This window comes from Scyliorhinus torazame, chromosome 21 (assembly GCF_047496885.1).
Source record: "Scyliorhinus torazame isolate Kashiwa2021f chromosome 21, sScyTor2.1, whole genome shotgun sequence".
Taxonomy (NCBI): domain Eukaryota; kingdom Metazoa; phylum Chordata; class Chondrichthyes; order Carcharhiniformes; family Scyliorhinidae; genus Scyliorhinus; species Scyliorhinus torazame.
Window position 1 is genome coordinate 123,868,442 of NC_092727.1, and position 26,512 is coordinate 123,894,953.

Below are 26,512 nucleotides of genomic sequence, written 5' to 3' on the forward strand. Positions count from 1 at the left end.
TCTGTGTCCCTTTGCGGGTGGCCATTTTAGATAGCCACAGTGGAGAGAAATGAGGTTAATGTTTCAGGTTGATAATGACTCTTCATCAGATTTTTTCTTTAGTTTTATAAATTTAGTGTACCCAATTCATTTTTTCCAATTGAGCAATTTATTAAAAAAAAAATTTAGAGTACCCAATTCATTTTTTCCAATGAAGGGGCAATTTAGCCTGGCCAATCCACCTAGCCTGCACATCTTTGGGGCAGCACGGTAGCCTTGTGGATAGCACAATTGCTTCACAGCTCCAGGGTCCCAGGTTTGATTCTGGCTTGGGTCACTGTCTGTGCGGAGTCTGCACATCCTCCCCGTGTCTGCGTGGGTTTCCTCCGGGTGCTCCGGTTTCCTCCCACAGTCCAAAGATGTGCGGGTTAGGTGGATTGGCCATGATAAATTGCCCTTAGTGTCCAAAATTGCCCATAGTGTTGGGTAGGGTTACTGGGTTATGGGGATAGGGTGGCGGTGTTGACCTTGGGTAGGGTGCTCTTTCCAAGAGCCGGTGCAGACTCGATGGGCCGAATGGCCTCCTTCTGCACTGTAAATTCTATGATTCTATGATAATCTTTGGGTTGTTGGGGCAAAACCCATGCAAACACGGGGAGAATGTGCAAACTCCACACGGACAGTGACCCAGAACTAGGATCGAACCTGGGACCTCGGTGCGGTGAGGCAGCAGTGCTAACCCACTGCGTCACCGTGCTTGCTGCCCATTAAGTGGCAATTTAAATCGGCCAACCCACTTACCCTGCACACCTTTGGGTTGTGGGGTCGAAACCCACGCAGACACGGGGAGAATGTGCAAACTCCACACGGACAGTGGGCGGAAGGGGAAGGGAAAACAGAGGGGGGTCTATGATAGGATGGAGGGAAAGACAGGTTAAATGACATACGTTTTCATGGTAATGAGTAAAGACACAGAAGATGTTTGGGGATGAGTGAGGTGGAAAGGACTGGACTGCTAGCTTCGATGGAATTCTCTTCGCCAAAGAGTGGAAGCTGCTTCATTTAGTATATTGCAGGCTTGAGTTAGAGTTTCGATTGACAAGCAGTCAAAGGGGTCTGGGGCCAAGCGGAGTTAAGGGTACACAGATCAGTCACGATCGTGTTGGATGGTGGAGCAGGCTTGAGGGGCTGAATGGCCTCGTCCTGCACCTCTTGGTGGGGTTTAAATGCAAAGCGAAGGAATAACGAAAGAAACAGGACTGAACTGGAGGCTGAAGTTATGATTTAAAATAGTTTAATTCAACGCTGGGTCCACCGAGTCTGACAATCCTGGGGCAGGCAATTGGAGCATGAAAACTATGGCGTTGTTTTTCCTTTGAGCGGCGATTCCGGGGAGTGGAGTCCTCCAGCCCAGGGGGCAGCAGTTCCGCGGGTGTGGAGTCCTCCAGCCCAGGGGGCAGCAGTTCCGCGGGTGTGGAGTCCTCCAGCCCAGGGGGCAGCAGTTCCGCGGGTGTGGAGTCCTCCAGCCCAGGGGGCAGCAGTTCCGCGGGTGTGGAGTCCTCCAGCCCAGGGGGCAGCGGTTCCGCGGGTGTGGAGTCCTCCAGCCCAGGGGGCAGCGGTTCCGCGGGTGTGGAGTCCTCCAGCCCAGGGGGCAGCGGTTCCGCGGGAGTGGAGTCCTCCAGCCCAGGGGGCAGCAGTTCCGCGGGAGTGGAGTCCTCCAGCCCAGGGGGCAGCGGTTCCGCGGGAGTGGAGTCCTCCAGCCCAGGGGGCAGCGGTTCCGCGGGAGTGGAGTCCTCCAGCCCAGGGGGCAGCGGTTCCGCGGGAGTGGAGTCCTCCAGCCCAGGGGGCAGCGGTTCCGCGGGAGTGGAGTCCTCCAGCCCAGGGGGCAGCGGTTCCGCGGGAGTGGAGTCCTCCAGCCCAGGGGGCAGCGGTCCCGCGGGAGTGGAGTCCTCCAGCCCAGGGGGCAGCGGTTCCGCGGGAGTGGAGTCCTCCAGCCCAGGGGGCAGCGGTTCCGCGGGAGTGGAGTCCTCCAGCCCAGGGGGCAGCAGACGCGGAGGCGGCGGCTTCTGCCTCTCTCAGGCCGGAATCGCGGCGTCTGAACCAAGAGAGAATTTGACGGAACCGCGGCGGGGCCGAGATGGGCGGCGGGGATTTGGTGAGTGTTTCTGCCCAGAGGGAGGGCTGGTGCTGGGGGCAGAGGCCTAGGTTGGGATGGGGATAAGGAGGGGGGAGGGGATGGGGGGGGGGGGGGGGGGGAGGTGTGGGGGATGGGGGGGGATGGGATGGGGGGGGAGGTGTGGGGGATGGGAGGGATGGGAGGGATGGGGGGGGGGGGCCTGGCATGAGGGGTTTGAGGGAGGGGTGGGTATGGGGGGCTGGGTATGGATGAGAGGGGGAATGGGTGAGGAAGGGTGTGTCTTGGGGGGGGGGGGTTAGGGGACGAGTGGGTATGGGGGTGAGGGGGGTAAGAGCAGGGGTGGGTATGGGAGTGAAAGTAGGAGTGGGTATGGGGAGTCAGATGAGCGGGTATGGGAATGAGAAGCGGGGCGGGTGTCGGGAGTAAGTGGAGGTGTGGGGGTGAGTGGAGGTGTGGGGGTGAGAGGGGCGGGTATGGGGGTGAGAGGAGCGGCTGGCATGGGGAGTAAGAAGAGGGGTGAGAGGAGGGGCGGGAATGGGGGTGAGAAGAGGGGTGGGAATGGGGGTGAGAGGAGGGGCGGGAATGGGGGTGAGTAGAGGGGTGGGAATGGGGGTGAGAGGAAGGGAGGAAATGGGTGTGAGAGATGGGGTGGGTATGGGGGTGAGAGGAGGGGCGGGTATGGGGGTGAGAAGAGGGGCAGGTATGGGGGTGAGAGGAGAGTTTGGGCGATAGAGGAGAAGTAATGAGTGTGGGGGAGGAAAAGGTGGGGAAACTGGAAAGGGAGGGGGTGAAGGGTAAATAAAAGGAAGAGATCAGAATGTTATTGTCTCATTACATTATCTCAATTGCCACGTCAAATCTATACTTTAAGTGGACAACATAAAGGATCCGAGGAAACCTAATTAGGGCATTTCAGCACCTCAAGCCTGTTCTGGCATTGAATTAGGTTGTGGATCATCTGTATCTCGGCCCATTTATTAGCTCTATGTCCCTCAATATGATGATGCGCTGGTCAGTTATGCACCCACAACCAACTGTAAAAATGCCAGTTTCTGAGCAGTTCAGAACAATCTCAGTTCATACTTTGGTTTTTAGTTGTGTAAAATCTTTTGGTGCGTAAAAGGAAAGCAAATGGCATTTCTTTTGCCTGTCCCTTTCAGAATCTAAAGAAAAGCTGGCACCCGCAGACTTTGAAAAATGTCGAAAGAGTGTGGAAAGCAGAACAGAAGCATGAAGCGGAAAAGAAAAAGATTGAGGAGCTTCAGCGGGAGCTCCGTGAGGAGCGGGCCCGTGAGGAGATGCAGCGCTTCGCAGAGGATAGCGGTGCTCTGAAGTAAGTTGGTAATGTTGTGGTTTTGAGATTTGGGTCCTGACTGCAAAATAGACAACAGGAGGCGTTAAAAGGGAAGAGCAGTATTGGACGAAATGCTGAAGCCCCATCTGGCTGCCTGGGGTGGATGTGAAAGACCCCGTGGCTCTGCTTTGATGAAGAGCAGGGGAGTTGCCCCTGGTGCCTGACTAACATTTATCCCTCAGTCAACATGACATAAAAACCAGATGATCTACTCAAAGGAAAACAATCCCAGCCTCGCCGATCTCTCCACATAATTGAAAGCCCTCACACCATGTGTTGTCTTGGTAAACCTCACCTGTGCCGTTCCCAAGGTCTTTATATCTTCCTGATGTTCGTTGTCCAGGACTGCCTGGATTGCTTCAGTTGCGGCCTACTGATTGATTTATCAAGTTCTAGCGTGACTCTTTTGCTGTTATATTCTGATCCTAAACCCTTGTGCTTTTTTTTTAAATAAATATTTTATTGAAAATTTTTGGTCAACCAACACAGTACATTGTGCATCCTTTACACAACATTATAACAATACAGATAATAATGACCACCCTTGTGCTTTTTGACCACATTATCAACTTTTCCTGCTGGACTTTGGGATTTGTGTATATGGATTCTGTGTTTTTATGACATTTTCCATTTTTTTCTGAGTAGAATTTATTTATATTGACAGTGTAATACAGCGGAACAGTCACTGGATGTATAGAAATAACTTTGAAAGTTCCTACAAGGAACATTGCTGCCTTCTCAATGTTTTTTCTAATGGAAAACTAATGTGCTGTGACTTGCTGTCTGTAGGAAAAAGTCCGATAGACTTGATTGGATGTACCAAGGGCCTGGTGGTATGATAAACAAAGAGGAATACTTGCTGGGTAGACCCATTGACAAGTATGCAACAGACAAGGTGGTGGATGAAGAGTCTGGGCCTTCTACTGAGACTGGACTGTTACCTGGCTCAATTTTTTCAGTCACAGGAGCTAACTCTGCATTGGATATGGCTTCTAAAATACGAGAAGATCCACTCTTTATGATCAGGTAGGAGAAATTGTTCACTGCTCAATTCACGTCCACTCAAACCTGGGGGTGACAGTTAAGGTGCAGAGTTTTGGAACAGGGATATACAGATTAAGAAGGTCTCTGTTCAATTTATTGGACTGTGTTTAAGTCTGTGCTGAGTTAGCTGATCTCCAAGAGAGTACCCTCTCGTTGAAAGTGTCCACATGTGGAATTGGGGAATCAGCTGTAATATCGTCATTGTCATGATAGAGATATTAGGAACTTATGTCCATAAATGGATTCCAAGATGTAGCAGGCAATTTAGGAGTTAAACAGACTGAAGGAAAAGAGTGCGAGGAGCAGACTCAGCGGGATATGCCTATGGCCTGAGTTATCTTTTCTCATTCAGATTTAACCTTGTTAGTGGGAATACACTGGATGCCCCAGTTCGGCCAGGATGATCCCCTCCCGATCCATTATCTTTCGGACAACCTTATTTGACTAGCCATTTGCCCATCGCAGGCCCCCCCAAAGAAATCAATAAATGGCTGCCTCCTTCAGGCGAACCCTAGTAGCGAACCTCTCGAGGCGAACTTGACTTTCTCCAGGCCAAGAAAGCTCGCCATGTCCGATAGCCATACCTCAGCCCTCGGGGGCTTTGATCCCTCCATGCTAACAGTATTCGGCACGGGGCAACCAGGGAAGCAAAGGCCAGAACGTCGGCCTCTCTCTCTTCCTGGACTCCCGGGTCCTCCAAAACCCCACAAATTGCCACCTAAGGGCTCACTACCCCCCCAGTTTTCAATACCCAGGACATGACATCTGTGAATCCCTGCCAATACCCCCTGAGTTTAGGGCATGATCAGAACATGTGTACATGGTTAGCTGGCCGTCCGGCGCATCTAGCACACTTGTCCTCCAGCCCGAAGAATTTGCTCATCCGGGCCACCGTCATGTGGGCCCAGTGCACGACCTTAAACTGGATCAGGCTGAGCCTGGCGCATGTTGCGGTCGTGTTTACTCTGCTCACGGCTTCTGGCCAGACACCGTCCTCCATCTCTCTTCCCACTTAAGCTTCAGGTCCTCGGTCTACGTATCCTTAGCTCTCACTAGTTCCTTGTAGACGTCTGAGACTCTACCCTCTCCCAGGCAGGCTTTGGAAAAGGGTTCAGAACGAATGTCCCTACCTGTAGGAAAGATGCTTTGTAAACGCACGTATTGCCTTGGGCTGCCTGTGAAAGTGGCACGAGAGGCTGCACGTTCTGTTAAGGTGTAGTTTAATGTGAACTAGCGAGTTAAGGTTAAGAAAGTGCATGTATATGGGTTTGTGTTAGAGTTGAACTAAAAGTTTAAATATTGTTTCCTTTTGTTTTAATAAAGTTTGTTTATAAAATATTCTCACATTATCACTCCTGGAATGAATTGATTTTTCCGCACTGCATTAAACTTTAAAAATGTGGGTCGGCACAGTGGTGCAGTAGCTGGCACTGTTGCCTCTTGGAGCTGAGGACCCGGGTTCGATCCAGGACCTGGGTCACTGTATGTGTGGAGTTTGCACATTCTCCCCATATCTGCGGGGGTCTCACCCCCTCAACCCAAAGATGTGCAGGGTAGGTGGATTGGCTATGCTGAATTGCCCCTTATTTGGAAAACAAGAATTGGGTACTTTAAATTGATAAGAAAAAAAAACTTTGAAAATGTTACGCATCTGGTTCAGTATCTTAGCCATTGTTGAGAGCTGACCAATTGCTTGCTACATCTTGGACCTCATTTCTGGACCCGGGTTCCTAATTTCTCCCTATCATGACACTCATCAACAGTAAGTTGCATTATGCCTTTAACAAAGCAAAATGTCCTTTGGCAGGAGCCTTGCAACCATAATTTGACACTGAGCGACATAAAGAGGTGTTTAGACAGGTGACCAAACCCCTGCCAAGAGATGTAGGGTTGAAGAATAATAAAGGAGGAGAGAGAGTTAGATAGGTGGAGATATTCAGGGAGGGAATTCCAGAGCTTGGGGGGGCCAAGGCAGCTGGAGGCATGGTTGACAGCAATGGACCAGTTATGATCAAGGATGCACAAGAGTCCAGAATTGGAGGAAGACCGACTTGTCGTAGGGTTGTTGGACTGGATGAGATTCCTGAGATAAGAAGGGTGAGCCCATGCAAGGGTCTGAATTTTGAAATTGACAGTCAAATAGCCTGCCTGTAGCCACTGTCTGGGCTGTCAAATGAAAATAATCTGAGTGTGAGAGCTGCATGCCGACACGTGATGTCTGTTGAAGAGGAATAGTGGAAGAAAAGGCAATAACTTGTTGCATGCTGCAGTACATGAGCAGGCTGCAGGTTCATGCCTCTTTTGGGTTTTTGATCTCTTGGTACTTCCCCAAAAAGGGGAATGAATATTGGAAGGCATGTCATCCATAGCAACCATTGCAGATTCTCATGGACAGAGTGGGAGGAGGAGGTTACCCTGTTGGCCTCAGAACAATACGTGGAATCTAAGAGGGACAGGGATCCTGTTACTTCCAGTTTAATCACTGCCGTGTCAAATCCACTTTAATATTTTGCAGAAACTGCTTGTGTTGATTTATTTTTAAAACTGGTTCTTTCAGGAAACGTGAGGAAGAAAAAAAGAGAGAGGTTTTAACTAATCCCATGAAAATGAAGATGATCAGAGAAATAGTAAGTGGGATCTCCCTATTGTATTCAGTCTTGGTTTCCTTTTAGCCATTGCCCCTCGAAAATAGGAACTTGCAACTGACCATTAAATGTCTGATTCGGTTATCTGTGTAGAGAAATGGTCTGGACGCTTCTTTCCACAGGTAAATATTAAGCACCAGCTGAGAAATGAGAAACTACGCAGGATTTTTGCTCCAGCTGATTGTAATTCCCAACGCATATTATTTTTTTAAAATCACCTTTGAATTGTGAATGTGACTGGACTGTAATGGTGATCTGTCCTCAGAACAGAAGGAGGAACTCTCTTCACTGGTCTTCCATGGTGACCTTTCTTCAGGATCCCAAATCCTTGCTTGTGTGTCTTTCCTGCTATTCTTGCCACAATAGCTTTAGCTTTAGACATGATTGGTCAAATCCATTTCACCACTTCCTAGGCAATTGTCTTTTCCAATCTGCTCACGTGGAGCTGACCGCAGACCATTGTCTCACCACAGCTTTGAAGCTGTTTGACTGATGCACAGATTCTGCAGCTGTGTCCCAGCGAGGCCCCTTTTTAGACAATGCTTTGGTTCACAGCTATCATGCTTCTTTCTGTTTCTGCATTCTCAGCGAGGACATTCATGGCCACCTGAGGAGAGGCTGGCAGGACCTGTTGGCCTTTTCACTGAGCAAATCAATATTCCTTTCTCTGCTGATCCAAGATTTTAATTCCTTCACCTGTTAAATCAAATGAGCGTTCGGACTTGAGAACTTTGAATATATTCAAATAACTTAAACCAATCCATGTCTTGCAAGAGACAAAAGGAATACCTAGAGGGTTGTAAATCAGAATTGCTGAAAATACTTGGATCCCAGAGCATCAAAAAGTTGAAAAAAAACTGATCAGCGTTTGAGGAAATACTTTTTTTTCTCAGATCTCACTAATTTATCTTTTGCTTTCGGATGCTGATAGATCTGTACGTTTTCTGATTTAAAAAAAAACTTTTAAAGTTGCAACTGTGTTTTGAATGAATAAAAGCATGCAGAAATTAGACAAAATCATGAATGGTTATTCTCACTACATTTCCAAACCTCAACATATTTGCATTCACATCTTGTGTCGGAAGGAGTGAAAAATGAGCACTCGCTTTGTATTGGAAGCAGCTCTATGAAGATGTAACATTTTCCTGAATTTGTACTTTTACACTTACTTCTTCCTGCCCCCATTTTCACCCCTCCCGAAGGTATTGTACGGAGATATGCTTGCACAGCCTCCTTGCATTTTTCACACGTGCCATTCTTCAGATGTGGAAAGCGGGAAGACTGCTCAATCATACATGTAGCTATTCCGATCTTCACCCGACAGCCATGCTCTTAGCTTAACCAGGTGGTGTTCCGGAAGCGGAATCAGAGTACTGACCAGGGATTAATTCGGGGGCATTTCTCGCCTGTTTGGTTGAGTCCATATGAGGTTATGCATTTTGTGGTTGTACAATCTGATTTGTTCTGTTAAAGAAAATATGGTGAGGGGCAGCACGGCGGCGCAGTGGTTAGCACCGCGGCCTCCTGGCGCCGAGGTCCCAGGTTCGACCCCGGCTCTGGGTCTCTGTCTGTGTGGAGTTTGCACATTCTCCCCGTGTTTGCGTGGGTTTCGCCCCCACAACCCAAAGATGTGCAGGGTAGGTGGATTGGCCATGGTAAATTGCCCCTTAATTTGGAAAAAAAAATGAATTGGGGACTCTTATAAAAAAATAAAAAAAAAAAAATTTTTTTAAAAATAAATAAAATATGGTGATCTATATATTTTTTCCTTTTATTTAGTATATCTACAGCATGGGGGAGCCTTTACAGATTGTATTTCGAATAGGATAAAGAGCTGTTTTCTCACAAACTCTAAACAAGAAACCTAATTCGCAAACAAAACTACAAGCTGGAGTGCGAAATGCTGAGATCATTGAGCCCGAAGTTGGCCTGTCATGTCTGACAGAGCTTTTTTTGAAAAAGGTTTCCAATTAATCTCACTAGCCAGGCTCTTTTCCAGTAGCACTACAGATATTCCCTCCAATTTTAAAAAATAAATTTAGTGTACCTAATTAATTTTTTTCCAATTAAGGGGCAATTTAGCGTGGCCAATCCACCTACCCTGCACATCTTTGGGTTGTGGGGGCGAAACCCACGCAGACACGGGGAGAATATGTAAACTCCACACGGACAGTGATCCAGAGCCCCTGCAATTATTTTTTGAACATCTTAACCTTATTGGAGGAATTTGTTGTATTAAAATGGAAATACGTTTGCAACTGGTCTGTTTTTATTTTTTTAAGTTGCAAAAGAACCTGGACAAAACAGAAAAAAAGAAAAAGGACAAGAAGAAGAAGCACAAGAAGCGTCGCCGGTCTATCCCCAGTGATGACGAGCAGCGTAAAGCAAAGTATGGTATCAGTAAATAAGTTTGGCCCCAGCCATAGCATCGTGGCCCAATTCTGGGCACTACACTTTAGGGAGGGCATGGAAGAGATTCACTAAGATGGTTGCAGGGATAATGAATTACAGTTAAATGGAGAATGTTGGGGATGTTCTCCTTAGAGCAAAGAAGGCTGAGAGGAGATTTGATAGATCTGTTTAGAATCATAAAGGGTTCAGTGGAGTAAGTAAACAGATATAGAGGCGTAGAATACAAGAGCAAAGATGTCATTCTGCAACTGAATGAAACGCTGGTTAGGCCACAGCTGGAGTACTGTGTGCAGTTCTGGTCACCGCCTTCTAGGAAGAATGTGGTTGCACTGGAGAGAGTGCAGAAGAGATTCACTGGGATGCTGCCTAGGCTGAAGGTTCTGAGCTATGAGAAATGATTGAATAGGCTGGAGTTGTTTTCCTTGGAGCAGCAAAGGTTGAGAGGGGAGCTGATTGAGGTGTTTTAAGATTATGAGCGGCATAAATAGAAAGGCACTTTTTCTATTATTAGAGGGGCCAATAACCAGAGGCGGTAAAAGGCTGAGCGGGGAGTTGTAAAAATAAATTTAGAGTACCCAATCAATTTTTCCAATTAAGGGGCAATTTAGCGTGGCCAACCCACCTAGCCTGCACATCTTTGGGTTGTGGGGGCGAAACCCACACAGACACGGGGAGAATGTGCAAACTCCACACGGACAGTGACACAGGGCCGGGATCGAACCTGGGACCTCGGCGCCGTGGCTAAGTGGGGAGCTGAGGGGAAACCTTTTCACCCAGAGGGTAATATAAGTCTGGAACTCACTGCCTGAAAGGGTGGTTGAGTCAGAAACTCTCATGGCAGTTAAGAAGCATTTAGATATTCACTCGCACTGCCATTACCTCCAGGGATATGGGCCAAGCAATGGAAAATAGCATTAGTGTAGTGAGATCTTTGTTAACCAGCATGGACACAATGGGCCGAATGGCCAGCCTGGGTTGTAAATCTCTATGAGTCTACGAAGAAAATGACTGATCGGTAAAGTGTTGATAACCAGACTTCTGGTATTGGCAAAAAAGCCAGAGGTGGCAATGCATGGTAAGGATTCGGAATGCACTGCATGACAGGATAGTGAACATGGTTTCAATAGTAGGCGTCAGAAGGTAAATGCAATTTATTTCTCTTCAGTTGTTTAGCCAGAGTTATGGATAAGGAGCCTGGTAGTGGGACTAACTGGCTGTTTAAGGAGCCAGTTTAGACTTGATTGGCAAATAGCCTCCTTCTGTGCTATAAAACTCTTGTTCCTCAATCAACATCACTGAAAAGATATTATCTAGTCAATACCACAATACTGGTTGAGGGATCTTGCTGTGCTCACATAAGCTGACACATTTGAAAAGCACTTTGTACGGTGCTTTGAGACATCCTGCGATTGTGAAAGGTGGTATTTGGACACAAGTGTTTCTTTACCAAACCTCTCAAATATCTAAATGCTTTACATTCAATTAATTACTTTGAAGAGGAGTGACTCTTATTACATAAACTATATAAAGGTTACTGTTTTATGCAGAGCAGATCCTAAAAGCAGTTTGATAAATAGAAGTTGCTATTCCCACTTGTGTTCCATTGAAAGCTGTCTGTGGAGTTCACAATGACCTGGATGACAGAATGCATGAAATGAAGCAAGTATAAAGACCCCCTTTTTTTTTTCCAGAAAGCATAAGATTGGGCAAGTTTGCACTGAAATAATTTTTAAAATTGCAATTCTTTGCTGTGAAATAGGTAAATGTTGCTTTTCCTTTTAACTGTACTGTAGATGGCATGAAGGGGGTGCAAGTCCATCCACATCTGTTCCAAAGAAGCAACCTGGGTATGGCTTGAAGGTTTGTCATCTTGACCGTTTCTGATACTGTTTGATTATGTTTTTTGTGTATCAAGAGTCCAGGTACTTACAATTGAATTGTAAACCATGCAAGTCACATATTGTAGGCTTCTCACGCCAATTTTTGTTCTTTGTATTATTGCTTCTATCTATCTAACTGAGGTTACTAAATTTTAAGAATGGATCCTTTGTTCAAATTGCAAAGCTGCGCCTTGAGTGTAATTGTGCATATCTATATTCAACCAAAACTCTTTCAGATCGGATTGTACATGGTTTGGGTGGCACATTAAATCTGCCAGTAGTGGAGAAAAAAATAGCAATTGTTGCGCTTTCTTGATTCTCCAAATACAACCCACTGAGGTTCTATTCAGGTGCTCCAATCATGTCAGTTGGTTTGGGTGTACATTCCTAACGTAGTTCCATCTGCCACTTTAATTTCTGCCTGGCCAATGCTACTCTGATCTGTGCTGATGTTGAATACCTCCATCAAATCTCCTGCTGAAGGGCCCAGATAATTGCGTAGGTCCTGGGAAAGGATAGAAATGCACTTTAATCCTCACTCTGGAAACAAGATTTGGTGCACCACAAGGGGACTTGACCAGAGTTGTGATTGTGGATTTTATCATAAGAGTAGTACAGGTCAGAATGAAACCGTTCAGTCCATCAAATCAGTACCAGCTGTTTCTAAGAGTATTCCTGTTAGTTCCGCTTGCTTCCTCTTTCCCCATATCCATGCAATTCTTTCTTCCAGGTATTATCCAATTCGCTTTTTGAAAGCAACTCATAGATATAGATAGAATTTACAGCGCAGAAGGAGGCCATTCGGCCCATCGCGTCTGCACCGGCTCTTGGAAAGAGCACCCTACCCAAGGCCACACCTCCACCCTATCCCCATAACCCAGTAACCCCACCCAACACTAAGGGTAATTTTGGACACTAAGGGCAATTTATCATGGCCAATCCACCTAACCTGCACATCCTTGGACTGTGGGAGGAAACCGGAGCACCCGGAGGAAACCCACGCACACACGGGGAGAACGTGCAGACTCCGCACAGACAGTGACCCAAGCCGGAATCGAACCTGGGACCCTGGAGCTGTGAAGCAATTGTGCTATCCACAATGCTACCGTGCTGCCCTTTATCCTATTGCGCAGTATATTCTAAATCTTAACTTAATTGAGAAAAATATTTTTTCCTTTTGTTGCCTCTGGTTCTTTTGTCAATCTCAAAATCTGTGCTCTGGCTAACGACCTTTCAGGCACAATCAGTTGCTCTATCTAAACCGTTCATGATTTTAAACACCGGCAAATATTTTGGCATGGATCAGAGGGCCAGGCGATTGAAAGCACTAACTTTTTACTAACAAAGAAAACATCTTCAATCTTGTTGCAATTATTGATCACGTTTAAGAACCTGCTATTTGCTTCTATCGTATTATTGATTTTTAGATGATAGAATGATTTCTTCATCCCCTTCAGTCATCCTGTTCCCGTTTGCCATGTAGGTGAAAGATTCTCACAGCATTATACAGCGGCATGGTTCCCCATCCTCTGACCCAGCTAAACCATCTCGCAAGGTCAGACCCAGTTCACAGTCAGGAAGCCACTCCCGGAGAGTCCTTCAGCAATCTCGCACAGACAGCAGACATGAAGATTCACAGCATAGAAGATGCAGATCAACATCTCGGTCACCTCCAAGACACTCAGCAATGTATTCACGGTGAGTATATCCTTTTATTTCAACCGTCTTGTTTTTTCCAATGATTTTTCTTCCCGGTGCTGCACGGTGGCGCAGTGGTTAGCACTGCTGCCTTCGGCGTGGAAGACCCAGGTTCAATCCCAGCCCTGGGTCACTGTCTGAGTGGTGTTTGCACATTCTCACCATGTCTGTGTGGGTTTCACCCCCCCCCCCCAACCCAAAAGATGTGCAGGTTAGGTGGATTGGCCACGCTAAATGGCCCCTTAATTGGAAAATAATGGGTACTCTAAATTTATTTTGTAAAAACATCTAACCTTTGGACATTAAGGGGCAATTTAGCATGGCCAATCCGCCTAACCTGCACATCTAGACTGTAGGAGGAAACCATAGCACCTGGAGGAAACCCACGCAGACACAGGGAGAATGTGCAAACTCCACACAGTCTTAACCCCACAACCCAAAGATGTGCAGGATTAGGTGGATTGGCCACGCTAAATTGCCCCTTGATTTAAAAAAAATAAAAAATAAATAGAATAATGCCATGAGACCTTTTATGTCCACCCAAAAGGGCATCTCATTTTTAAATTCTTATCTGAAAGATAGCACCTTTGACTATGCAGCACTCCTTCAGGACTGCACTGGTGTACTGGTGTAGGTTTTCTGCTCAAATCTCTGGAATGCAACTTGAACCCCCAACCTTCTGCTTTAGGAGCAAGAGAGTGAGATACTGAGGAGCTGTTAAAGTCCATTTCTAATGAGATTTTATTTTTGTAGGTACTCTGGCAAAATGGACAATGTCCAAGCACGAAAGTCATCCCCGACGAGAGGATACCATAGGAGGCCTAATCCTAATCAGTCAAGGTATTGATACTGAAGTTCCTTAGAAATGGGCAGGTAGATTTAACTTTCAAATAATTTCTCAGCGATTCATCAATGAAAAAATTATTGATCACTAGTTACGAATATTTGAAACGGAGATAAAAGCATAAAAAGTATAACTTGAAGGAGACGTCAAAGTGAGTTATAAATTAAAGTAAATTGATTTGAGATCAGTTGTTAATTAACAGCAGATACAAGACTGCTCAGATAGCAGTTGTAGTGGATACAAATTACGCCCAAGCTACGTACTAAAACAAGTTTGTTTTGAATGTGTTTCTATTCTTTATGTTTTACTACTTATGTTCAATTTCCCCCACTTCAAATATTCTATACCTGCAATGTGTGTTTTTAAAAATATCTTGGACAACAATCCCCTCTGAGAAACCTTTTAAGATAATTTAGAATTTATGCCTTGCTGGAAACACAAAATGCATTCAAGGTAAAAATGGAACACAAAACAAACAACATTTTTGTTTTTCTGCATTAAGATAGGGAGAGAAATATAATAACTTGCAAGATTATATCAAGGGGATTTAAATTTGTGTTAGTTATTGGAAGAGGTAAAATTGCCCCACTGCATGCTGATCTTTAGTATCACAATAAGATTTTGAAGCAGATATGTCTGGATTCTTGTCGTAAAACTTCCTGATAGTGAAAGAAAAAAATAGCGACATTTACGGGAGTATAACGGATAGCAGATGCCCATTTTCATTCTGCCAGGGAAACACCTTTGTCAGCCCCATCTATGTAGCACTGTTGGCCTACAAATTGGTTAATAGGTTAAAACCAGTATTTGCTCTTAAAGCAAGTCCAGTTTGATATTTGAACTGCTGTGATCTCGGTTTAGCATCTCATGAAGTCTAGCCCCTCTGGCAATGTAGCTCAATTGTGCAACGCAGCGTCAGGTAAGGTCACATTTCCAACTCATTGAGTGAATCTTCAACCAATATTCTCCATCAACTAATGTAAAAGCACTTCTGGAAAGCCTTGGGAGATGGTGGACAACTGGTGTAGGTGAAAATGGAAAAGAAATGAAAAAAAAAGAAAATCGCTTATTGTGACAAGTAGGCTTCAAATGAAGTTACTGTGAAAAGCCCCTAGTCGCCACATTCCGGTGCCTGTCCGTGGAGGCTGGTACGGGCCTGCATTGGTCTGCTTTAAAAGCCAGCTATTTAGCCCTGTGCTAAACCAGCCCACATAAAGTACTGGGGGTGCAAATCAGGTCAGTGTCACCATTTGAAGGAATGCTTCAGCTGTGAGCTTGCATTATTAAGACTTTCAGGATGTTAATTCACAGTTATTTTTCTACTAGCTAACATGCTGTGCATTTGCAGAAGTTTTAGTTTTCAATTTAGATTGCCACCTTTCATTTTTTATTTCCACCTGCACCTGATCTACTTGTGAAGGTAGCCTTGACTGGTAATGGCTGGAGAATATGGTAATCTATTTGCTCTGCTCCTGTTCTTTGCCCTCATTACCCCACCCCTTTCCAACAGGACACTGGTTGTGGTTACTGTCTTGGTGTGTTTTCTGTCTTAGCATTTCTAGTTGTTAAAATGTAGTTGCAGAATCTTTTTGCTAATATTGTGAGATCTAGATCAATATCTGTTGAAGACCGATCAAAAGTAATAAATAGATGATGGGTATCTATTAACCGAATAGTCAGACGTGGAAAACCTGGATGGGATAGGCTTGATTGCTTCACATCAGAGGGCGGCATGGTAGCACAGTGGCTAGCACTATTGCTTCACAGTGCCAGGGTCCCAGGTTCGATTCCCGGCTTGGGTCACTGTCTGTGCAGAGTCTGCACGTTCTCCCTATCTTTATGTGGGTTTTCTCCGGATGTTCCGGTTTCCTCCCACAAGTCCCGAAAGATGTGCTGTTAGGTGAATTTGGCATTTTGAATTCTCGCTCTGTGTACCCGAACAGGCGCTGGAATGTGGTGACTAGGGGATTTTCACAATAACCTCATTACAGTGTTAATGTAAGCCTACTTGTGACAATAATTTAAAAAAAATAAATTTAGAGTACCCAATTATTTCATTTCCAATTTAAGGGGCAATTTAGCGTGGCCAATCCACCTAACCTGCACATCTTTGGGTTGTGGGGGCGAAACCCACGCAGACACGGGGAGAATGTGCAAACTCCACACGGACAGTGACCCAGGGCCGGGATTCGAACCTGGGACCTCAGCGCTGTAGTCCCAGTGCCAACCACTGTGCCACCGTGCTGCCCTTACTTGTGACAATAATGAAGATTGTTATTATTAGACCCTTTGTGTGTACGTCTTTGTATCTGCCAGCAAAACCTACCCAGCCTGCAGTGAAGCACTTCAGTGCTATCCATGTGCTTTGATTTTACAGAAAGCTTTCAGCTGAGGAGCTGGAACGCAGGCGGCAAGAGATGATGGAGGATGCAAAATGGAATGACAAAGCTCGGCAATGTAACATTAGACAGTACAAAGAGGAAGACGAAAAGGAGCGGGAACTGGAACGAAACGACACAAGAGAAGGAAAATTTCTCCAGTAAGTATTAAGTGGCAGAGTTATCTTTTTTGCTATCCAAATTGTACCAGTAAGTGATTCTTGCCAGCTCCTTGATCTTTGCTGAGGTTGTATTTGTTATTGATATCCTTTTGTTTTGGCCGCCATCTCAATTTACTTCCCTTATCTTCTGAAGCCACATTGGGATATGACTTTAAAAAAAATACTGCAGATGCTGTAAATCTGAAATAAAAACAGAAAATGCTGGAAAGAATCAGCAGGTCTGGCAACATCGGTGGAGAGCCTGGATGACTTTTCAGAGCGGATGATGGGTACAAATGTGATGGAGCACATAGTTGGCGAGGGGGTGCAGAAGATGGAGCAGAAAAGGTCAGGGATGACTGGGAGCTCAGGAGACATTGACAAAGATGTCATGGACACAAAACAAAGGGAGTGTTAATGGTAGCATTAAGGATTAACAAAGGTGCTGATCCTGGCATTAAAGATAAGGTAGTGGAATGTGTTAATAGAACAAGATTCAGCACTCTGAAAACAAAACAGCTTACAGGTGGCACTATGGGGAAGACGGCTGTGAAAAAGGCATCAAAACGGAGGAGAGAGTTCCTGGTTTGAAGCTCTTTAACTCAATGTTAAGTCAAAAGACTGCCCAATCGAAGATGAGGTGCCGTTCCTCTGGTTTGTGTTGTGCTTCACTGGAACGTTACAGCAGGCCACGGACCGAAACGTGGGCATGGGAGCAAGGTGGTGAGTTGAAATGGCAAACGATGGAAAGCTTCCTCAATGCCGATCTGATCTAGCCTTTGCACAATTCCCATTGGCACATTTTACAGCAGAGGTCAGTAGAGAGCAAGCAGCATAGTGAGGTAATAAAAACAATGTGCTGGAAGTGCTCTGCCAGTCATAGACCATAAGATATAGGAACAGAATTAGTTCATTCAGCCCATTGAGTCTGCTCCGCCTTTCGATTCTGGTTGATATGTTTCTCCCCCTGATTCACCTTCTTAATCAAGAACCTATCTATCTTTGTCTTAAAGACACTCAGTGACTTGGCTTCCACAGCCTTCTGTGGCAATGAGTTCCACAGATTCACCACCCTCTGGCTGAAGAAATTCCACCTTGTGTCCATTTTTAAAAAATGAATATATTATCATTTATAAAATACAATATAAACAAATTTACATATATCGACCATAAATAGCAGAAAAATAGAATAGCCCCTCACAAAACCTAAAATCCCCATCGCCCCAACAACTAACGGTGACCAATTCCTTGAAGTAAACAAAAAAGGTTGCCATTTCCGATAGAACCCCTCGATTGCTCCCCTCATGGTGTACTTGACTTTCTCGAGGTATAAGATCTCATCAGATCAAAGAACAAAGAAAAGTACAGCACAGGAACAGGCCCTTCGGCCCTCCAAGCCCGTGCCGACCATGCTCCCCAACTAAACTACAATCTTCTACACTTCCTGGGTCCATATCCCTCTATTCCCATCCTATTCATGTATTTGTCCAGATGCCCCTTAAATGTCATTATCATCCCTGCTTCCACCACCTCCTCCGGCAGCGAGTTCCAGGCACCCACTACCCTCTGTGTAAAAAAACTTGCCTCGTACATCTACTCTAAACCTTGCCCCTCGCACCTTAAACCTATGCCCCCTAGTAATTGACCACTCTACCCTGGGGAAAAGCCTCCAGCCACACTGAGGCGCTGGATTGAGGTTGAGATCTCCACCCCAGCAGTACTCGCCTCCAGGCAATCAGCAAGGTGAAGGCCAGGATATCGGCCCCACGCCCGTCTGCAGAGAGTCTGACGCCCCAAATATTGGCCACGACAGGACAGGTCTCCAGCTCAGTCTTCAAAACCGCTGACATGGTGCTAAAGAATGAGACCCAAAACCCCACAAGCTTGGGGTAAGACCAGAACATGTGTGTGTGATTAGCCGGACCTCCTGAACAGCGCTCACACCAGTCCTCCACCCCTAAAAAGAAGTGACTCATTCTGGACTTGGTCAGGTGTGCCCTAAAAACGACCTTGAGTTGGATCAAACAAGTCTCGTGCACAAGGACGTGGAGTTAACCCTGCGAAGGGCCTGACTCCACATGTCATGATCCAATATGGGCCCCAACTCCTCCTCCCACTGAGCCCGTAACCTCCTCCACTGAAACCGAATCTTCCGACAAAGTCCATCCATAAATACCGGAAGTGTCTCCTTCCTCTGACCCCGTGAGCGAAAGGACTCTCTCCTTTAGAGATGTTGGCGCCGTCATGGGGGGAATGTCGGGAAAATTCATCTTGCAAAGTTGCATACTTGGAGATATCTGAATGAATCTGAACCTGAGAGTCCAAACTTTTCTGTCAGTTCCTCTAAACTGGCAAACCGCCTCTCGATAAACAAATTGCCCACTCTCTCCAGCCCCTATCCTTTCTTTTTAAATTTAGAGTATCCAATTCATTTTTTTTCCAATTAAGGGGCAATTTAGTGTGGCCAATCCGCCTACCCTGCACACCTTTGGGTTGTGCAGGTGAAACCCACGCGAACACTGGGAGAATGTGCAAACTCCACACGGATAGTGACCCAGAACCGGGATCGAACCTGGGACCGAGGTGCCGTGAGGCTGCAGTGCTAACCCACTGCGCCACCGTGCTGCCCTCCAGCCCCTAACCTACCCCTAAACCCCCACCCCAACCCAAAGGTTGCATTTAATCTCGCCCGGCTCGCACAGATGGGAGCCAGTTTCGACACTGATCCTAATTTGAAATGTTGTCGAAATTGTCTCTCTATCTTCAAAGTGGAAACAACCACTGGATTTGGCAAGTACCTTGTCGGTGAGAATGGGAGCGTCGCCGTCGTTAGTGCCCCCAGACCAGACCCCCTACATGACCTTGATTCTGTCTGTACCCACGTACCACCACTCCCCCCCAGATCACCACACCAACCCAATACCTTCTCTGCATTAGCTGCTCAGTAACCAAATATCAGGTTCGGCAACGCCATGACCCCTGACTGACTGTCCCTTTGAAGAACTGCCCTATGAATCCCGGGATCTTGCCTGTCCATATAAAGGATGATATCAACTTTTTGTTCCTCCCAAAAAATAATTTAAGAAGGAAAACTGACCAACTGGAGAAAAAAAAAAAATTGTGGCAGAATGTTCATCTTGATCGACTGGGCTCTGACCGCCAAGGACAGGGGAATGTTATCCCACCATTGCAGGTGGGTCTTGACTTTACTTACCAAGCTAGTATTCAGTTTATGTAGTCAGGCCTAATCCTGAGCCACCCGGAGCCCCAGATACCTAATAATAAGCCAAGCAATCACAGTAGCACAGTGGTTAGCACAGTTGCTTCGCAGCTCCAGAGTCCCAGGTTCGAATCCCAGCTTGGGACACTGTCTGTGCGGGGTCTGCACGTTCTCCCCGTGTCTGTGTGGGTTTCCTCCGGGTGCTCCGGTTTCCTCCCACAGTCCAAAGATGTGCGGGTTAGGTAGATTGGCCATGCTAAATTGACGTTGATGTCCTAAAAGGTTAAGTGGGGTTACAGGGATAGGGTGGAGGTGTGGGCTTGAGAAGGGGTGCTCTTTGCAAGGGCCGGTGCATACTCAATGGGCCGAATGGCCTCCTTCTGCACTGTAAATTCTATGAAATGGAAGCAACCCCAGGTTAGCTCCCCTCACTGATTCACTGGGAAACACACACACTTTTCCAGATATATCTGGAAAAGGGGCCAAAGCACCTCAATAGTTCCATTATATCACCCATAATAGGGACCGGGTCTGTAATGTAAAATAAAAGGTTGTCCGCATACAGAGACACCCTACACCACCCCATCCCTAATTATCCCCTTCCACTTAACCAAAGCCCTCAAAGCGATGCCCAACACGAGGGGTGGGGAGAGGCATAGTCTCGTTCCCCTGTTTAATTGAAAGTACCCCAAGCTCGTGGTGTTGCTACGAACATGAGCTGAGAGAGCCTTATACAGGTGTATCCATGACACAAACTTGGGCCACATCTCGAACCTCTCCAAAACCACAAAAAGATACCCACTTTACGGCATCTAACGAGACGATTACCTCTGGATCGGGCAAGTCAGACAGGGTAAGAACTACATTCAGCAATTGCTGCACACTGGACGACGATTGCCAGGCCTTAACAAATCAAGTCTGATCTTCAATCACCATTGGAAGACGGGGTTCCAACCTCAACACTTGGCATCCACATTAAGTACTGAAATAGGACGGTACAACCTGCACTCCACGGGATTCTTGTCCTTTTTTAGTAGAAGGGAAATCGATGCCCATACCAACGACGCAGGAAGGATTTGGATTTGTTTTGTGGTCACGTGTACCGTGGTACAGTGAAAAGTATTGTTCGGCATGCAGTCCAGACAGATCACTCCATACATGAAAAAAAACATAGGACATATACCACACAATGTAAAATACATGGGCACAGGCAACGGGTGAGCATACGGAGTGTAGAACTACTCAGTAGAGAAGATGTGTGAAGAGATCAGTTCATTCCACAAGAAAGTCATTCAGGAGTCTGATATCAGTGGGAAAGAAGCTTTTTTTGAACCTGTTAGTGCGTGTTCTCAGACCTTTGTATCTCTTGCCCGATGGAAGCAGTTGGAAGAGAGAATAACGCGGGTGGGAGGTATCTTTGATTATGCTGCCCGCTTTCCCAAGGCAGCGAGAAGTGTAAACCGAGTCAATGGATGGGAGGTTGGTCCGCATGATGGACTGGGCTGTGCTCACGACTCTCTAGTTTCTTACGGTCTTGGACCATTCCTGACTTAGACTCGCAGCAACTAATGTTTGGAGGGGATTTATACAGATTTATACTAGATACGAATGTGGATCGATTGAGGCCTAAGTGGCTCCATTGGGGGTAGTCTTTATGGAGCAGATGATGGAGGCGGATCCATGGTGTTTTTTACATCCAAGAGTTCAGGAGTTTTCTTCTTTTTCCCCCATGTCTATCAGGTTTACTCCAGGATTGACGTTTTTTTCTGGTGGGTAGGTCCCTTCTCCCCAAGGTGACGAAGCGAAGTACTCGGCTATTGTAATCTCGGACCATGTGCCGCAATTTGTGGGCTTGGTTCTGGAGTCGGGCCCCTCTTAACGCCCACCGTGGAGATTGGATACAGCGCTATTAGCAGATAAAGACTTTCGTGGGCGTATGTCTTCTGTCATTGAGGAATATGCCAGGTTTAATAAGAATAAGTCTGTCTCGCCGTCCACATTGTAGGAAGCCCTTAAGGTGGTTATTAGAAGGGAGATAATCTCCTATCAGGCGAATATGGAAAAGACTGCGGGAGTGGAGTGGCAGAGGCTGGTGTATTCTGTCCTTGAGGTGGACCATTGGTACTCGCTTGACCCTTCCCCCGGAGTTGTTGGCGAACAGGAAGAAGCTGCAGACACAGTGTGAAGTGCTGTCAATGCGGCGTTCAATACGTTTTGCAAAAACCTTCATAGATCAGCGCCCACAAGGAGAGTTCGGACATGAACAAATTTTTAGAAAGGTTGTCCTTCTCCTTGGTAGAGAGAGAGAAAGAGATGGGAGGAGTTGCAGCCCAATAAGTCCTAAGGAGATATTGGAAGGTATTGGATCAATGCAAACGGGTAAAGGCCCAGGCTCTGAAGGGTTCCCCATTGAGTTCTACAAGAAGTTTGCGGGTCAGTTGACTCCATTAATATTGGATATGTTCAAATGACTCTTTGTCCCGGGGGTTCATTGCCTGCTGCACTTGCACAGGCTTCTATTCTTATGCTGGAAAAGACAAGGACCCTACTGGATGTGGGTCATATCAACCCATATCGCTTTTGAACGCAGACACAAACTGCTAGCCAAGGTGTTGGTGATGCGATTAGAGTCCTGTCTCCCACAAGTGATTGCGGAAGACCAGAAAGGCTTTGCCAAGAGTGGCAATTGTCAGCCAATATACGACGGTTGTTGAATATTGTTCTTTCCCCCTCTCCTGAGCCCTGGCCAGAGATGATTGTATCCATGGACACCGAGAAAGCGTTTGATAGAATGGAGTGGGGATATGTTTCCGAGGTCCTGAGGTGATTTGGTTTGGGATAAAAGTTCATTTTGTTGGTTTGACTATTGTACAAAGCCCCACGGCTAGTATCCGCAGTATTGCCGTGAGCCCGGGGTATTTTTTGTTGAACAGGGGTACATGATGGGTGTCCACTATCCGATTTTGTTTGCCTTAACAATTGAGTCATTGGCCATTGCGTTGAGATCTGCTGATAAGTGGAAGGGGATAAGGTGGGGAGGGAGGGAACATAGGGTGTCTTTGGCATGCAGACGACCTGCTCCTTTATGTTACAGATCCAGTCGCCACTATGGAGGCGACCCCGGTGGATGAGGTGAAGGCAAAGTGGGAGGGGTAACAGACCTATTTTGGACCCGGAGTGAGGCCCTCCATAGAGTAAACTCCACGTCCTCCTGTGCACGGCTCAGCCTGATCCAGTTTAAGATGGTGCATAAGGCTAGGATGTGATTTATTTGGGGGAGTGGAAGACAAGTGTGAGCAGTGTTCTAGAGGGCCGGCTAACCTCACTCGTATGCTCTGGTCATGTCCCAAGTTGCTAAGCTTTTGGGCCTCCTCCTTTAATTCCATAATTCGTATGTCGGACTGGAGCTTTGTCCTTTGGTGGCCATTTTCAGGGTATCGGACTCACCGGTGCTGCAGACTGGAGAGCTGAACTCTGAGATCGGGCCACCATTCTGAAAGGATGCCCCCCCCTCCGCCCATGGGGAATGTCACCCCCACACACATGGGCAGTACCTCACCCCCCCCCCCAAAGTGATGACACCCCGCTATGGGGTCCTGGGGGTCGGTTCCCCCCCCCCCCCCCCCCCCCCCCCCCCCCACTCACTTCGGACCTCCCCAAGCCCTCTTACAGCACCCAACCCCCCAGGAGTCCCACCCGTCACCCAACCAACTATGTAGCTGTATAAAAATGAAAACAATCTTTAAATAACAACAGCAACTTTAAAACAGGGATTGAATATATCTGCACGTTCTGATCCAGTTGGTCACTCTCTTCAAACCCTCCCTACTTCAGCTCAAAACTATACTTAGTCTTGAATTCCCTTGTGCCACTCCCATGGGAAATTGACGAGTTCATTGAGGTACAATAGTAGCGGATGATGTGCTAAATACAATCTTCTAGAGCAACAACGTATTCAAAACACTGGGGTTGGGATATATGGTTACAGTGGGCCAATGTTTCTAATACTTTCCCAGAGACCAACAAAAAGAGCCTGCACTCTCTTGGGGGAAAGGTTTGATGGGGTGAGGTGGGGTGGGGGTGCTTGGCGGGGGATGGGAGGGATAAGCTTTTCAAGCTTAGCAAGGATCACGGGTTCTCCAGTCGACTCGTCGAGACTGAAAAATCACAATCCAGAAATGGCCTTTTGATGCAGTGTGTAAACACTTTGTATTCCTCTGTAATTGTCCTGTCTCAAAGCTGTACAGTGATTTCACAGATTCGCGTGAGGAAATGTTTTTTGAAAATTGTACTTTTAAAAAAATAAAAAGCTGTTTGCTATTGGTTAAAATATTTGCACTTCACCAGGCACAGCTTTTTATATTTGTTTTTATTTTTTCCTTACAGCAAAATGAAGCTACAAAGCACCACCACGTCTTCAGTGGAAGATCGTGTGAAACGCAATATCTATTCCATTCAGCGGACACCTGCAGCCCTGGAGAAGAACTTCATGAGGAAGTGAACTTGGCCTTGCAGTGCGAACATGAGCTGGGATCCTGTAGGAGGGGAACAGGATCTAGAAAATATGCCCGCTGTCGATTTTGCCTTTCCTTGTACAAATACCGAATGAAACAAAAGGAGTCCTGAAGAAGCCATTGGACTCGAAACGTTAAATATTTTTCTCTCCACAGCCGCTGCCCGACCTGAGAATTTCCAGCACTTTGTTTTTGTATTATATTTTTAAAAAATCAGGACCTAGAAATCACCTTTGCTCAGGGATAAGGACTCGAATGCACAGAAAACGCCTTGCTTAAGATTGATTTTGCCTCCTCCCGAGTTCCCACCAGAAATGTTTGATCTCACTGATAAAATTTTCAATGCATAAAGGACTCTAAAGGCCAATAGAATTGCCCTATTTGTACCTGGGGAATTGTCACGCCCAAACCCTCCAGCGCTGACCATTAAATTCCTTGTGAATTGCGCAGGGTTCGAAACGGTTGATGTTTAGATGTTAACTTGGCTTGTTCCTCTAAGGCCACCATTCTTAAAACACTGAGGAAAATCAGAGGGCACTAGGAACCGCTTGCAAATTTCAGCCTCTCAAAAATTAAAAAGATGCGACACCTGGGATATGGCAGACGGGCACACTCGAGGCTCATAATTGTTCCATCCAGATTAGTAAATACCTGTGGTGTTAGCCAGTGTTGTATATGGTACAAGATGACGGAGTTGGGAGAGATTCTGGAAACTCACTCCAGATGCCTAATGAAAACTGCAGCTACATTGTTACAGTTCACATAACAAAATTAAATAGGAACTGTTGATGTAAGAAATGTTATAATGGTAAATGTTGATAGAAGAGTGTTACCAAATATCGTGATAATCGGAAGTGAGATTTAAGAACAGGATTTATATGCCCTACGTAGTATAAGTAATAATAGGTAGATCTAGATGTACATTCATCGTGAATTTTTAAGTTATTTTCTTCATCCATTGTGCACCAATTCTCAACCAGGAGATAAATCCCCCCCCCACAGATATTTTTCGGATTGACTTCATTTGTTTACTGGAATTCCTCACCCAGATTCCCAATAGGTTGGTGATATTGAGGAAGTTTGAGTCAAGCTGCCATCATGCCACTCCCAACAAATGTTTTAAGCTCTTAACCTGCTGTGTGCCCTTTGGTTAAGTGAGGTTATGAACAGCCAGCTGGCAGGTCCATGAAACAGGCTCCATCCAGCATTCTTTTCCCACAGGTACCTTGTCCAATGATTATGACACCAAATGTACATACCTCTCAACCAGTAGGGAGGTGAAGAAGACCATATTTTACTGAACATTAACACAGGATTCTGCTCCACCAACCTGTATCTAGTGTAAATAATTATCAGTATTTAGCTACCTGAAGCATATAGTGTCAAATATGACACCTTCCATCTGTTGTCGAAATTAACCTGTAAATAACAGTGTGTTTGGCAATTTATTTGATATTTTTATGAAAGCTAGTGTATGATTGAATAATTACATTGGCAAAGAAGTTTCTAATTTTATGGTTATTTTGTACATTTCAAAATATAGTAAAAACATTTTCACACTGGTTTTCAAAATGTTTCCATATTCCTTTGGTCAGTTACAATATGCGATAATACATCCATAGACTCTAATGAATGTACAAAAGGACAGGGAATGAACCTTATTTATGTTAAGTGGTATTATGTTTAGGTGTCTTGTTCCCGACTCATAGTTTAAAAAGGACTGGGGATGCTCAAATTTGCAATTGCTAAACTGTTGCACTTCTCTTTATCTGTTGTCTCCATTCTGTGAGATCCACCTCATCCATAATCTAAAAGAGAGCTTTCCACAACACCCTTTGCCAAAGTTTGTGGACAGTCTCTTCAACCTGATCTGCAACCTAGAGCGGATTAGAATCGTACAACAGAGGAAACCTTTCAGGCTATCCACTTAGTCCCACTCCCTTGTTCTTTTCCCATAACCTTGTAATTATTTCCCCTTTAACTATTTATCCAATTCCTTTTTGAAAGTCATTCTTGAATCTGCTTTCACCATTTTTTTCAATTACTGCATTCCGAATGTAACTCATTGTATTAAAACAATTCTCATCTCCTCTCTAGCTCTTTGCCCTATACCGTAAATCTATGATCTCTGGTTACTGACCATGCTGTCAGAGGAAAAGATTTCTCCTCATTTACTCCCATCAAACCCCCTCAAATGTGAATACCTCTACGAGGTCTGCACCCACTCAAAGGCCTTAACGTCATTC

At 45.8% G+C, this 26,512-nt stretch overlaps 1 protein-coding gene across 1 annotated transcript; it reads left to right on the forward strand.

The window, feature by feature from the left end:
- The first annotated feature begins 1,693 nt into the window (after positions 1-1,693).
- cwc25 (CWC25 spliceosome associated protein homolog) lies at positions 1,694-25,830 on the forward strand. Its single transcript, XM_072487446.1, has 10 exons — positions 1,694-2,134; positions 3,277-3,449; positions 4,260-4,496; positions 7,072-7,141; positions 9,442-9,548; positions 11,365-11,431; positions 12,935-13,149; positions 13,903-13,989; positions 16,371-16,532; positions 24,139-25,830. The coding sequence occupies exons 1-10, from the start codon at positions 2,117-2,119 to the stop codon at positions 24,251-24,253; spliced, it is 1,251 nt and encodes a 416-aa protein (XP_072343547.1). The 5' UTR covers positions 1,694-2,116; the 3' UTR covers positions 24,254-25,830.
- Positions 25,831-26,512: the final 682 nt, after the last annotated feature.

What these genes read in the sequence shown, in the direction of transcription:
- cwc25 (XM_072487446.1), top strand. An exon ending in AACCTGGGTATGGCTTGAAG is followed by an intron (nt 11,432 to 12,934) that starts GTTTGTCATCTT and finishes TTTGCCATGTAG; the next exon opens with GTGAAAGATTCTCACAGCAT. An exon ending in CACTCAGCAATGTATTCACG is followed by an intron (nt 13,150 to 13,902) that starts GTGAGTATATCC and finishes TTATTTTTGTAG; the next exon opens with GTACTCTGGCAAAATGGACA.